The 13456-nt window shown below is 46.2% G+C and overlaps 1 protein-coding gene across 1 annotated transcript; it reads right to left on the reverse strand.

The window, feature by feature from the left end:
• Window positions 1–11306: 11306 nt before the first annotated feature.
• Window positions 11307–13169, reverse strand: LOC309394504 (potassium voltage-gated channel subfamily A member 5-like). Its single transcript, XM_081957741.1, has one exon. It carries the CDS (start codon window positions 13021–13023, stop codon window positions 11593–11595), a length of 1431 nt encoding a protein of 476 aa, XP_081813867.1. The 5' UTR covers window positions 13024–13169; the 3' UTR covers window positions 11307–11592.
• Between the last annotated feature and the right edge of the window lie 287 nt (window positions 13170–13456).

Raw genomic sequence — 13456 nt, forward strand, 5'->3', positions numbered from 1 at the left:
ATGGAATATTGAAGTACCGTATTTTTCGGACTATAACACATACCGGAGTATAAGATGCAGCAAGATTCTAAAGAGGAAAAATTTTAAAGAAGTTTTTGCACCCTGCAAACCTCCCAAAAATGGCCCATTTTTCACGAAAAAGGGCTTGTTTTTCTTTAAAAAAAGAGCATGAATAGCCCTTGTAGAATGCTCCAGGGGGGTGAGGGGAGCCAAAAACAAGCAAAAAATGGCCCCTTTTTTGCGAAAACAGGCCCGTTTTTCTCTCACAAAAAGGGCATGGAGAGCCTTTAGGAAGCTTATAGAGTGCTGCTGGGGGGCAAAAACGGGCTATTTTTCACTCATTTCTGCCCTCCCCAGCCCCCAGGAGCACTCTGGGAGCCTCCCAAAGGCTATGCACAGCCATTTTGGTGAAGGGAGCGGGGTTTCGGGAGGCCAAAAATGCCGTATTCAGTGTATAAGATTCGCCCAGATTTTCAGCCTCTTTTTTGAGGGAAAAAGGTGCATCTTATTCTCCGAAAAATACGGTAAATCAGTTGGAAAAACAAATAAAGGCATTAGAAGAATATCTGAAGGCCAGTGAGGAAGAAGCATTGAGTCTAGTACATCATGAAGGCTTATTGAGGACCAGAGAAATCAAACTGGCCTACAAGAAAAACCAAATGGAAAATGGAAAAGTGATATGGCAAGACAGAAATATGACACGGCTAATACACACACAGAGGGACGCAATGGCTCAGTGGCTAAGACGCTGAGCTCGTCGATCGGAAAGGTCAGCAGTTTGGCAGTTCGAATCCCTAGCGCCGCGTAATGGAATGAGCTCCCGTTGCTGGTCCATGCCTCTGCCAACCTATCAGTTCGAAAGCACATAAAAAATGCAAGTAGAAAAATAGGAACCACCTTTGCGGGAGGAAGATAACAGCATTCCGTGCGCCTTCGGCGTTTAGTCCCGCCGGCCACATGACCACGGAGATGTCTTCAGACAGCGCTGGCTCTTCAGCTTTGAAATGGAGATGAGCACCACCACCTAGAGTCGGGAACGACTAGCACATATGTGCAAGGGGAAACTAGCAGACAATCCAGATAACCACAAGAGCTGGCAAAGGCTAGGAGCAAGAAAGTTGAAGATGTGAGGGATAATTCTGGCTGCGCAGGACCGAGTCTGAAGACCAAATACATACAAATCCAGAATTGAGAAGACAGCGATAGACAGCAAATGCTCTCTCGGGAAAGAAGCTGAAGGAACAATGAACTACTGTGTTTCTCTGAAAATAAGACAGTTTCTTATTTTCTTTTGACCCCTGAAATAAGCGCTTGGCCTTATTTTCGGGGAGGTCTTATTATTTTTGAGGTGCAGGAGGAGGCGAGCGTGGTCACCTCATGGCTGCTGCTGTGTTGCAATATTATTTTAGCGCATCCGCTCAAAAGCCCAATTGGTTTTATAATCTGGGGAGGTCTTATTTTCGGGGAAAACAGGGTATCTAGGTAGCTGTTGCAAGAAAATCGCCCCGACTGCCTACAGACAACGGCATACAAAGTAGCAACAAGGATGCATTTGAAGAGCCGCAAGAAATGCCAATTTGCTCGCCAACAAAAATGGGTGGGAAAACAAGAAAACATAGGAAACATAGAAAACAAGGCATTTGAAGTTCTCTGGGACTTGAAAACTCCAGCAAGCGCCTGCCAAACAACCTATGAGTCTTAAAGATGCAGAGAAAAAGAGACAAACAAGTCTGGATAAGTAGGCGTTGCAGCACCTGCAGACAGCAAAATAGATGAGAAAGAATGAGAGAAAATGACACCATATAAAAAAAAACCTGCAAATAGAAAGAGAACAACTGTGGCTAAAGGAAGCAAAGTCTCCAACAGTGATTTGCAAAAAACGAGCTTTAGTTAGAACAGCATATATGTATTTTGCAACATCCCTCCAACACCACCAATCAACTTTTGCCTCTTCCAGGTTAGATAACAGATTAACAGAGTTGGAAGGGACCTTGCAGGTCATCTAGTCCAACCCCCTGGCCAAGCAGGAGACCCTACATCTGCCTCTACCTAGGATAGAACTCACAATCTCCTGAGTGTGCGGCGAGATATCTCATCTAAGTCTCTGGCTGACTGCGCAACCAACCATAATTATGTGCTGATGTTTTGATTAGTTCCTAAATAAACCCACAGGCAAAACTTCTCCGATTCCTTGAGGTTATTGTCCTAACTGATTTGAATCTCCTCTTATGTTTGCCTGGGAGAAATCTGCTTTTAAGTGTTGAAAGGAGAAGGTAGAAGATATTAACAGATTAACAGAGTTGGAAGGGACCTTGGAGGTCAACTAGTTCAACCCCTCACCCAAGCAGGAGACCCTACACCATTTCTGACAGATGGCAGTCCCGTCTCTTCTTGAAAGCCTCCAGGGATGAGGTTCCCACAACTTCTGAAGGCAACTTCTCTTCCACGGGTTGATTGCTCTCACTGTCGGAAAATGTCTCCTTATTTCCAAGTTGAATCTCTCCTTGTTCATTTTCCACCCATTATTCCTTGTCTGGCCTTCGGGTGCTTTGGAGAATACCTTGACCCCCTCCTCTCTGTAGGAGCCCCTCAAATATTGGAACACTGCTATCATGTCTCCCCTGGTCCTTCTCTTCACTAGACTAGCCATGCCCAGTTCCTGCAACCGTTCACCGTATGTTTTAGCCTCCAGTCCCCACATCATCTTGGTTGCTCTTACAGTCTGAAATGGCACCCAGAATAATTCCAGAATAATCATAAACAAATACTGTAGCAAGCACTTTGGGAACTATGGAGTAATGGCCAGAAATGAGGGCTTGTTTTTAGGAGTACAAATCTTGCCAGATTCTTACCTCGGTTTTTGTTTTGATAATTGCCCTAATATATCATGGGAAATGCCAACTGATCATGGAACGCTGTCGACATAATATATCTTGACTCCAAGCAAAGCATTTGATAAATTGCCCATTGTTGCCAACCTAGTTAATTGTGGGCTAGAAGGAATGACAAATCAGCAGAAGTAGAGATCAATAACCCCATTGAAAGCACTGTTTGTCCTCCTCAAACTGAAAGGAACTATTGACCGAGTTGACCTAAAAATCAGTCCTGGGTTGTCCATTTTTAATCAAGATTTTTTTTTATTAATGGCTTGGATGGAGAGGAGAAGATTCAAATCAAACTGAGTGAGATAGCTAATGCTCTGGAACATAACACTCCAATTCAACATGATATTGATACCCTGTTTCCCTGAAAATAAGACCTCCCGGATAATAAGCCCAACCGGGCTTTTGAGTGCATGCGCTGAAATAAGACCTCCCCGAAAATATGGCCAACATTTATTTCTGGGGGTCGAAAGAAAATAAGACCGTGTCTTATTCCCAGGGAAACATGGCAAGTGAGGGGAAGAGTTGAGAAATAACAGCATGAAATTGAACAGAAGAAGGACTAGTCGGGAGAAGACAGGATAGCAATATTCCAGTATTTGAGAGGTTACCGAAAAGAGGAGGGGATCAATGTATTTTCCAAGATTTGTTCTCAATTTTAAAAAACCTCATTTCTGGCCACATTACTCCATAGTTTCCAGAGTGCTTGCTACAGTATTTGTTTATGATTATTCTGGAATTATTCCGGGTACCATTTCAGACTGTAAGTGCAACAAAAACGATTAGGGGACTGGAGGCTAAAACATGCGATGAACGGTTGCAGGAACTGGGCATGGCTACTCTACTGAAGAGAAGGACCAGGGGAGACACGATAGCAGTCTTCCAATATTTGAGGAGTTGCCCTGGAGAGGAGGGGGGTCAATTTATTTTCCAAAGCACCAGAATGCAGGACAAGAAACAATGGATGGGAACTAATCAAGGAGAGAAGCAACCTGGAATTAAGGAGAAACTTCCTGACGGTGAGGACAATTAACCAATGGAACAGTTTGCCTTTAGAAGTTGTGGGTGCTTCATCACTTGTCTGAAATGGTATATGGTCTCCTGCTTGAGCGGGGGGCTGGACTAGAAGACCTCCAAGGTCCCTTCCAGCTCTCTTCTGATTGATTAATTATTATTCATCTAAGAAATGAAAGTAAAATGTGCAGGAAAGCAAGAGAGGAGGGGGAATAATGACTTGGTAATGTTACCTAAGAGACATACCGGACTATAAACAGAATATAAGTCAGACGTGTAAAGGTGGCTGCCCAAAATATTAAGATTTGAAAATGTGCTAGGATGTCAACGGAAGTTTCTAAATCACAAGAAGAAGGAATTCCAGTTTATTCCATTCAGCTTCAACCCTATTTTGTGTCCTCTATTCAATTCTGGACCTCACATGTTAAATTATTCAGAGAAAGTGGAACAAAGGAAGGCAATGAGGAGGTTTGGGGAGCCAGAAATGAAGAAAACAGGAAATTATCTTAAGGTGCCAGAGAAGATTGGAGTGCACAATGGCCTGGACAAAGGAACTTTTTGAGATGCGTTGGCTTCACTGCATTGCAATCCTTCCTCTTGACTCCTGAGATACTGTAATCTCCATGAGGTCCTTGCTGCTCTTTGTGCGTGGTGGTTATCTTGCAAATTATCTTGCAAACTCAGGGGTTGCCACAAAGAAGAGGGAGTCAAACTATTCTCCAAGGCACCTGAGGGTAGAACAAGAAGCAATGGGTGGAAACTAATCAAGGAGAGAAGCAACTTAGAACTGAGGAGAAACTTCCTGACAGTGAGAACGATTAATCAGTGGAACAGAAGTTGCCTCCAGAAGTTGTGAATGCCCCAACACTGGAAGTCTTTTAGAAGATGTTGGATAGCTATTTGTCTGAAACGGTATAGGGTTTCCTGCCTAGGCAGGGGGTTGGACTAGAAGACCTCCAAGGTCCCTTCCAACTCTACTATTGTATTGTATTGTATTGTATTGTGTTGTGTTGTGTTGTGTTGTGTTGTGTTGTATTGTATTGCATTGCATTGCATTGTAAATGTGTCCTCACCCAAAAAGGGATCATTACCAGATTCCAAATTTTTTCCTACTGGTTCTATGAGAGTGTTTTACATGCGTGCGCGCAGCACTCAAAGGTCGCCCTCAGGGTCACCACTGGTGAGCTGAGCTTTTCGTTCAGCTGAGGTGCAGATCAGCTGAGCTATAAAACAAGGGAATATATAGGGCAGGGAAAGACGGAGGCGGGAGAGTGGGGCCAGCCAGAGGTGGTATTTGCCGGTTCTCCGAACTACTCAAAATTTCAGCTACCGGTTCTCCAGAACCTGTTAGAACCTGCTGAATACCACCTCTGATGATCCCTGATCAACACGTTACTTAGTCAATCAATGAAATGTCTACAAGAAAACAACCAAGCTCTGAAAGCACCAAGGACTTCCTCACCGTTCAACCTTGAGCTACAAATATTCGCTTCTGTCTGTGCTGTCCTCCCCCCCTTCTTCTGGTTTTCAGTGCCTACCCACTGTTTTGCTTGGACTACAGTAATGTCCGGAAGGAGACTGAAGGAACGGCAAATGTTTAGCCTTCAGATCAAGAGGAGAATGGATGGGAAGGACAGGAGGTTCCACGGGAGATTTCTATTGTGGCCCACCAGTGGCCAGTGGAGCTGGCAGCAGATTCGGACAGTGAGGAGGTTGGGGAGGAACATGGGCCAATCCTGGAGTCTGGGGAAGGCTCTGATTAAGGCTCTGTGTCGGAGGCAGAGAGGGGGCCAGGGCCGTCTGACAGTTGTCAGCTGCCTTTGGAGTCGGAGATCAGTGGGGCAGAAGAACAGCTGGAGCCTGTTCCCAGTGTGCACATGTGCAGAGTTGCCAGACGAAGGGAACAGCTAAAGAACAGGGGTTGACTTGGGAGTAAGGCCACAGGTGGATGATGAATGGCCCCTCCCAGAGGAAATGAAAGAGGAGCTAAAGGGGAGTGGTGTTTGCAGGAGACAATGAGTTCGCTTATTATTGTGAAGATTTGCTTATCTGAGTTTGTGCTTCACAAACACTCCTTGCCAAGTATTTTACTGTACAGCATTTCAACTGGAAGTTCTCGGCCTGGCAACTATCCAAGGACTGATAAGGTCTGTTGTTGCAATTAAATCTTGAAAAACCTATTGCCGGGACTTTTTCTGGATGCGAATGCTAGGAATTCACATTAATCAAATCAAAAGAAGCTTTCTGCAGGACAAGGAGTCTGTTTCGTGATTCTATTAAGCCAAAGTCAGAACAATTTCAAAGGAGAGGACCTGGGAGGATGACAATATGGATTTGGAGGGAATGGTAGAAATCCAACTTCATTCCAAGCAATCACTCAAGGAGAGGCTGGTCACCCTTTTCAAGCAAAGGTACGACTACAGATCCTCAACCTTGGTTGCTTGAAGATGGGTGGACTTCAACTTCCAGAATTCCCCACTCAGCCTGCTTTAAGAGCCGCAGACTTCCTGCTAGCTGGAGAATTCTAGGAGTTGAAGTCCACCCATCTTCCAAGCAACCAAGGTTGAAAAACATTGGACCAGAGCAGGGATCCCCAACCTTTCAGACTTCAGGGACCACTACAGTCATAATTTTAAATGCAGCGGACTACTAATATGACCAGCTGGGTGGGTGTGGCTAGGTGGTCATGTGACTGGGTGGGTGTGGCCAACTTGATGTCACTCATGTCAAGGGGTGCCTCACTGGCCTCTCTTCGCCTCTCTTCTACCAGCCCCTCCTCGCCTCCCCGCCCGGGCTCCTTAGGACCACAACAGGAAGCAGTTGTTGGAGCTAAGCAGCCACTGTGAGAAAGAATTGGCAAAACAGCTGGCTCAGTTCAAATTGGATCTGACTGAGAAGGAGGCTCAGCAGAAGCACCTCACTGAGGACTATGAGCATAGGGTTTCCAAGCAGAGGGAAGATCTATAGGAATACAAGGCCAGGGACCGGCGCCTAGAGGCTCAGCAGGCTGAGATGGTCAGCCAGTTCTAGGCCATGATGCAGTCCCACTGGAACGAGGCCCTCCAGCTCTTCACCACCAGCGCCGCTTCCCTCCAGCCTTCACTCAAAGCTCCACACCAGGAGGCCGAAGCAGATCCCAAGTCGGAATTTCTGCCCCCCTCTGACCCACACAAAAAGACCCCGAAGGGGGAGAGTCTCTGCAGCAACACAAGCATTCATTGCATGTATCCAGCCCAGGGGGCATCGTTTAAGGACCCCTGATTTAGTGCAATATAAAAAATGCAAATAATTTTCCTGCAGACCACCAAAATTTTCTCATGGATCAACAGTGGTACATGGACCACCAATTGGTGACCGCTGGACTAGAGAGTCATGTGTCTCAGAGACTTTAATTTTGGATCCGAGGCTCGACTCAATGTTCTGAAATGTGATTTTCCAACCGAGGGTTTTTTCCTTAAATTCTATAGGCAACCCAGCAGTTCTTGTCAGCTCTAAGAAACTAGACTTGGTCACCCGAGATAATGTACGAAAAAACATCCTTCTTGGCAGGCAGGAATTTTGCTAAAATGCTCAGCCACCAACCCCTGGCCCATCTATGTCTCAAACCTAGTAATCTGGGCGGATTTAAAGTCCATAAAGTACTCAGATTCCATTCCCCACAGCTGCTCGTCGGAAAATAATGAAGATAATTCCCTCTGCATGGTTTTAAACATCAAATATGCTTGATCCTCCAAAGAGAACCTCTGCTGAAGCATTTGCGATTTCCACCCCCCCATCCCCCCCCCAAAAAAAACCACATTTCTAATAATAATAATTGAAAACCTACTTCAAAAAAAAAGCTATCGTTTAATTTAATTTACGAACTCAGGTCAAGTCTATTTATTTCCTCTCTGCCTTAAAGCAAGGCTGAAATCCTGGAAGAGAATCTTAATTAGAAACTCGGCAAAATTGGGTTAGGGCTACTACTCTCCCTGCTCCTCCTCCTCCTCGCAGGGCCTGCTGGAGAGACGCAGAAATGTTCGCTGCCCCAACTCAACTTGCAGCAGTCCATTGCAAAAGGAAAACAAAAAGGAAGAAAGATAAAAAGTCTTGTCATGATTGAGATGGCTGCCTTCCCAAACCAAAATAATCCCATCCATTCAGCAGAAGACAGAAAAGGGGTGGGGGGTGGGGAGAGATTTATTGGCAGGGCAAGAAAGACTTAAGTTTTGCTTGGCTTGAGTTTTGCCTTCCTCAGGTCAAATTAATGGACAGGAGTTAGGAATACTGCGGGTAGGTATCCTTACGCAGGAATTAACCCTTCTTTTCCCAGAATGCTTTCCCCAAATTGATTGATTGATGATAGATAGATAGATAGATGATAGATGATAGATGATAGATGATAGATAGATAGATAGATAGATAGATAGATAGATAGATAGATAGATAGATAGATAGATGATAGATAGATAGATGATAGATAGATGATAGATGGGTGGATGGGTGGATGGATGGATGGATGGATAGATGATAGATAGATAGATAGATAGATAGATAGATAGATAGATAGATAGATAGATAGATAGATAGATAGATGATAGATAGATAGATAGATAGATGATAGATAGATGATAGATAGATGATAGATAGATAGATAGATAGATAGATAGATAGATAGATAGATAGATAGATAGATAGATAGATAGATTAGATAGATAGATAGATAGATAGATAGATAGATGATAGATAGATGATAGATAGATGATAGATAGATAGATAGATAGATAGATAGATAGATGATAGATAGATAGATAGATGGATGATAGATGGATGGATGGATGGATGGATGGATGGATAGATGATAGATGATAGATGATAGATGATAGATGATAGATGATAGATGATAGATGATAGATGATGGATGGGTGGATGGATAGATAGATATTTCCTTGAAAACATTTTGCTTCTCATCCCTCGGCTTAGAAAGTTCAGAACTGAAGAAACTTCTTGGAGGACAAATGAATTATTTTCAAGGAAGGGAAAACAAAAACAACCAAGAAAATCCAGTTGCCTTTGGAAAAAGCACCTTTGGGACAACCACCACCTAGATGAGGGGAAACCTCCGTAGACATTCAACCATTCTCTTCCTAGGTGTGTCAGATGGACAAGAGAAGACAGAGAGAAGAAGCCTTCAAACCAAGAAGGCTCCCATCTCAATAGCTCCAGAGGAGATGGAGGCCCTAATAGGGTTTGAGTTCTTCTTTCTCTGCAGACTTCGTGATCCACGTTCAACAATGAGAGGGATGAACTTAAGGGACCTAAGCCATCAACCAATAATCTAACAAGCAACAATCCATCTTTTTTTCATACAGAAGAAAGTGGGGGAAGAGGGGAGAAAACAGAAAAGAAAATACTAAATATACAAGTATATATTCAAGAGCAAGATAAAAAGGGAGGGGGAACATAGGATAGATTAGCCAAGGTAAGGGAATAAGAAATGATACTAAATTATATTTGGGTTTGCGGGAACACCATCCCAAGAAAACATAAACTGAGATTTGAAAGAGACACTTATAACAACAGAAAAAGAAAGGGAGAGAGGAGGAGAGAATGAGAGGAAGAGGGGGGAAGGAAGGAAGAGGTAAGGAGAGGAGGGTAGAAGGGAGGGAAAGAGAAGGAGAGAGGGTAGGAAGGGGAAGAAGAAGTAGGAGTAGGGGAGAGGTAAGGGAAGAAGGAAGGGGAAGGAGAGGAGGGTGGAAGGGAGGGAAAGAGAAGGAGAGATGGTAGGAAGGGGAAAAAGAAGAGTAGGAGTAGGGGAGAGGTAAGGGAAGAAGGAAGGGGAAGGAGAGGAGGGTGGAAGGGAGGGAAAGAGAAGGAGAGAGGGTAGGGAGGGGAAGAAGAAGAGTAGGAGTAGGGGAGAGGTAAGGAAAGAAGGAAGGGGAAGGAGAGGAGGAAGTAGAGAAGGGAGGGAGGGAGAAAAGGAAGCGTAAATAAGATGGTGTTACAACAGGAGGAAGGGATGGTTAACAAAGCAACCCAAACTGTATATTATAACCTATTAAATGAAATAACAAATGTATAAGAATGACAAATGTAAAGAAGAATAACACTTAGGTGAATGTATACTCACAATTATATGTAAGAGAATAAAAAAATTTGGCAAAAAAACAGTCCATCTTATTTCAAAATGAAATCTCTGAGGTCACCTGGTGCCCACTTAGCACAAAGTGGAATCTGTAAAAGCTTTATTTAATAATGACCTCTAAACTTTTCCATTAGTTTTTTCTGACCCCCCCCCCCAAGAGTCCATTACTGGACACGGTCATTTAAAAGCAGTGACCAGCTCTGTCAAGACATACATCATGTCTCAGACCCAATCAGAAAACTTTTTCAGAAAACTCAATCCGAAAAGCTTCGCGGTTGCTAAAAACGCCTTTCTTGGCGCTCACATTAAAAAAAAAAACCTTTTGATTTCCTGCATGAAAACTGAACCCAGAAACATTCTACAGGCAGTCCTCGACTTACGCCGCTTCATTTAGTGAGGGTTCAAAGTTACAACGGCCCTAAAAAAAGTGACTTAGGAGTATTTTTCCCACTTATTATGACTGTTGCAGGTCACGTGATTACATTCAGACATTGGGCCACGGGCTTGGACTTACAACGGTTGCATTGTCCTCGGGGGGGGGGGTCAGGTGATCCCAGTTTGCGACCTTCTGACAAGCAAAATCGAGGGGGAAGCCAGATTCACTTAACAACCAGGTCACTAACTTAACGACTGCAGTGATTCACTCTGCAACTGTGGCAAGAAAAAGGTTGCAACATGGAACAACGTTTACGACCATCTCGCTTAACCGTAGACATTTTGGATTCATTTGTGGTCGTAAATCAAGGACTACATCTATTTAGAAAACCCAGGTCTTTCAAGCAGCCCACTTGCTGACTTCTCTGATGGCCAGAATAGGATGCAATCTCGCATGGATAACAGTTTACAGAACAAAGATTGCCATTTATGTAATTTAATTCTCACCAAGGGTACAAAACTTACACAATGCAACGTTTTGCTATGAGAACGCTGAAAATAGGACTTCTCACACATACAAGGAAAGGGCTGTTGTTGGTTTTTTTTTTTTTAAACTTTAAAATAGGAAATCTATTCCTTAGCTAAAAAGTCTATATAGAGGTCAGGGTTTCATATATCACAGTAACATGGCTATTTTCATCATACATATTAAAAATAGAAATATTTCAGTTTGAAACGATGGTACCTACAAAAATTCCTTTGCTATCCACGGGAGAGAAATAAAAACGGCCTTAGAAGACAGGATTATAAGAGAGAGGGGATTTGAGGCTGGGGCTGGCTACCAATGAACTATACAAGAAATCCCCACCGTTCTGACGTTTGTTTGTGAAAATAAATGTGCTCCTTTTCCCCCCCTCTCCACAAAAGGCCCCTTGGATTATGGGAAACGGATGCCAAACTAACTCTTTTGCTGGTTTTTAAATCTTTGCTCAGCATTACGCGGAGCCATCCAAAGGAATGGATCGTGGTTGTGGTTGTTGGTTGTGTTGTTGTTGTTTTTAAAAGAACCCACTAACTTAAGAGATGTTTTTTAGAGCCGCTACCAAACTTGGAAAATAAATAAATAAATAAATAAATAAAAAACGAAAGTCGTTTGCATCTTCCCTGATTAAACCACAAACAGACGTTTGCGTCCCTTTACAAATCAGTTTCCCGGGTCGAATCCATACAAAGTGCATAGAGAGACTTCCTAAGATCTAGGGTGCTATTGGCTTTGATGTTGGTTTTCTCCACAGACCTGGTCCCGTTGTGAGTCTCGTCGAGGTGCTCCAACTGCACCACAGATTTGCAGGAGGAGTTTTTACTCTTCACCTCGTCATCCGAGCTGCCGGGAACGCTTCCCGGGTCATCTTGGAGAAGACTTCGGTCCGTCTCCCGGTGGTAGAAGTAGTTGAAGTTGGACACGATGACCGGCACAGGCAGAGCGATGGTGAGGACCCCAGCGATGGCACACAAGGAGCCCACAATCTTTCCTCCCACGGTGATGGGGCTCATGTCACCGTAGCCCACGGTGGTCATGGTGACCACGGCCCACCAGAAGGCATCCGGGATGCTGGAGAAGTAGGATTCCGGGTCGTCAGCCTCGGCAAAATAGACGGCGCTGGAGAAGAGGATGACACCAATGAAGAGGAAGAAGATGAGGAGGCCCAGCTCCCTCATGCTAGCTTTCAAGGTCTGCCCCAGGATCTGAAGGCCCTTGGAGTGCCTGGACAGCTTGAAGATCCTGAAGACTCTGACCAAGCGGATGACCCTCAGGATGGCCAAGGACATGGCTTGCTGTTGGCCTCCGCTGTTCCCTTGAGGTTCTCCCTTCTGCTGCTCGTGAGCCAGCTCGGTGCCCAGCGTGATGAAGTATGGGAAGATGGCTACCACGTCAATGATGTTCATGATGTTCTTGGAGAACTCGGGCTTGCTGGGGCAGGCGAAGAAGCGCACCAGGAGCTCAAAGGTGAACCAGATGACGCAGGTGGTCTCGATGACGAAGAAAGGGTCAGCCAGGATGCCCGGGCGAGGCGCCTGGCCCGTGGGATCCCGGATCTCCGCCGGCTCCTCTTGGAACTCCGGCAAAGTCTCCAAGCAGAAGGTGACGATGGAGATGAGGATGACCAAGACCGAGACGATGGCGATGCCCCGGGCCGAGCCGGAGCTCTCGGGGTACTCAAAGATCAGCCAGACCTGACGCTGGAACTCGTGGGTGGGCAGAGGCTTCTCCTCCTCCCGCATGAAGCCTTCCTCCTCCCGGAACCGCTCCATGGCCGCCTCGCCCAGCTGGTAGAAGCGCACCTCGTCGGCGAAGACCTCCAGGGAGACGTTGACCGGCCGGCGGAGCTTTCCCCCCGACTGGTAGAAGTAGAGGATGCCGTCGAAGCTGGGCCGGTGCCGGTCGAAGAAATACTCGTTGCGCAGAGGGTCGAAGTAGCGCAGCCTCTTGGCCGGGTCGCCCAGCAGCGTCTCCGGGAACTGGTCCAAGGTGCCCAGCCGCGTCTCGAAGCGCAGGCCCGACACGTTCAGCAAGACGCGCTCGGCCAGCTCCCCTTCCCCCGCGCTCTCCATCTCGGCGGCTGCCATGGCCAGGCCGAGCCGGGACGGCGGCGGGAGGGAGGGAGGCCGAGGCTCGCTCTTAGCTCGCCCGCCCGGGATCAGCCTCGGTCTCAAGCCTTCTGCGGGGGGACGCTGGTCCTTTGGGCAACCTTGACGGCGGCGGTCAAGCTAAGCCAGCCCGTCGCGCCTCCTTTTTTCCCCCGGGGCGCCCGAGCGCAGCCACCGGCCGGGGAGCCCCGCGCCGAAGATGCCGCGCACCGCCCGCGCCTGACGTCAAGGAGGCTGCGCTTCAGCGCCCCGCCGGGCGGACGAGCGAAGCGGGGAGGGACGGAGGCAGGCGAGGAGAGAGAGAGAAAGAGAGGGAGAGAGGGGAGGGAAGAAGGGAGGGAAGAAGGGAGGGCGGGAGAAAGAGAGGGAGAGAGAGAGAGTGGGAGGGAGAGAGGGAGGGAGAGAAAGAAAG

The sequence above is a fragment of the Natrix helvetica genome, assembly GCF_964273705.1.
Source record: "Natrix helvetica genome assembly, chromosome: 6".
Taxonomy (NCBI): Eukaryota; Metazoa; Chordata; class Lepidosauria; order Squamata; family Natricidae; genus Natrix; species Natrix helvetica.

What these genes read in the sequence shown, in the direction of transcription:
- LOC309394504 (XM_081957741.1), bottom strand. Translation starts at nt 13,023, where the DNA reads ATGGCAGCCGCCGAGATGGAGAGCGCGGGGGAAGGGGAGCTGGCCGAG.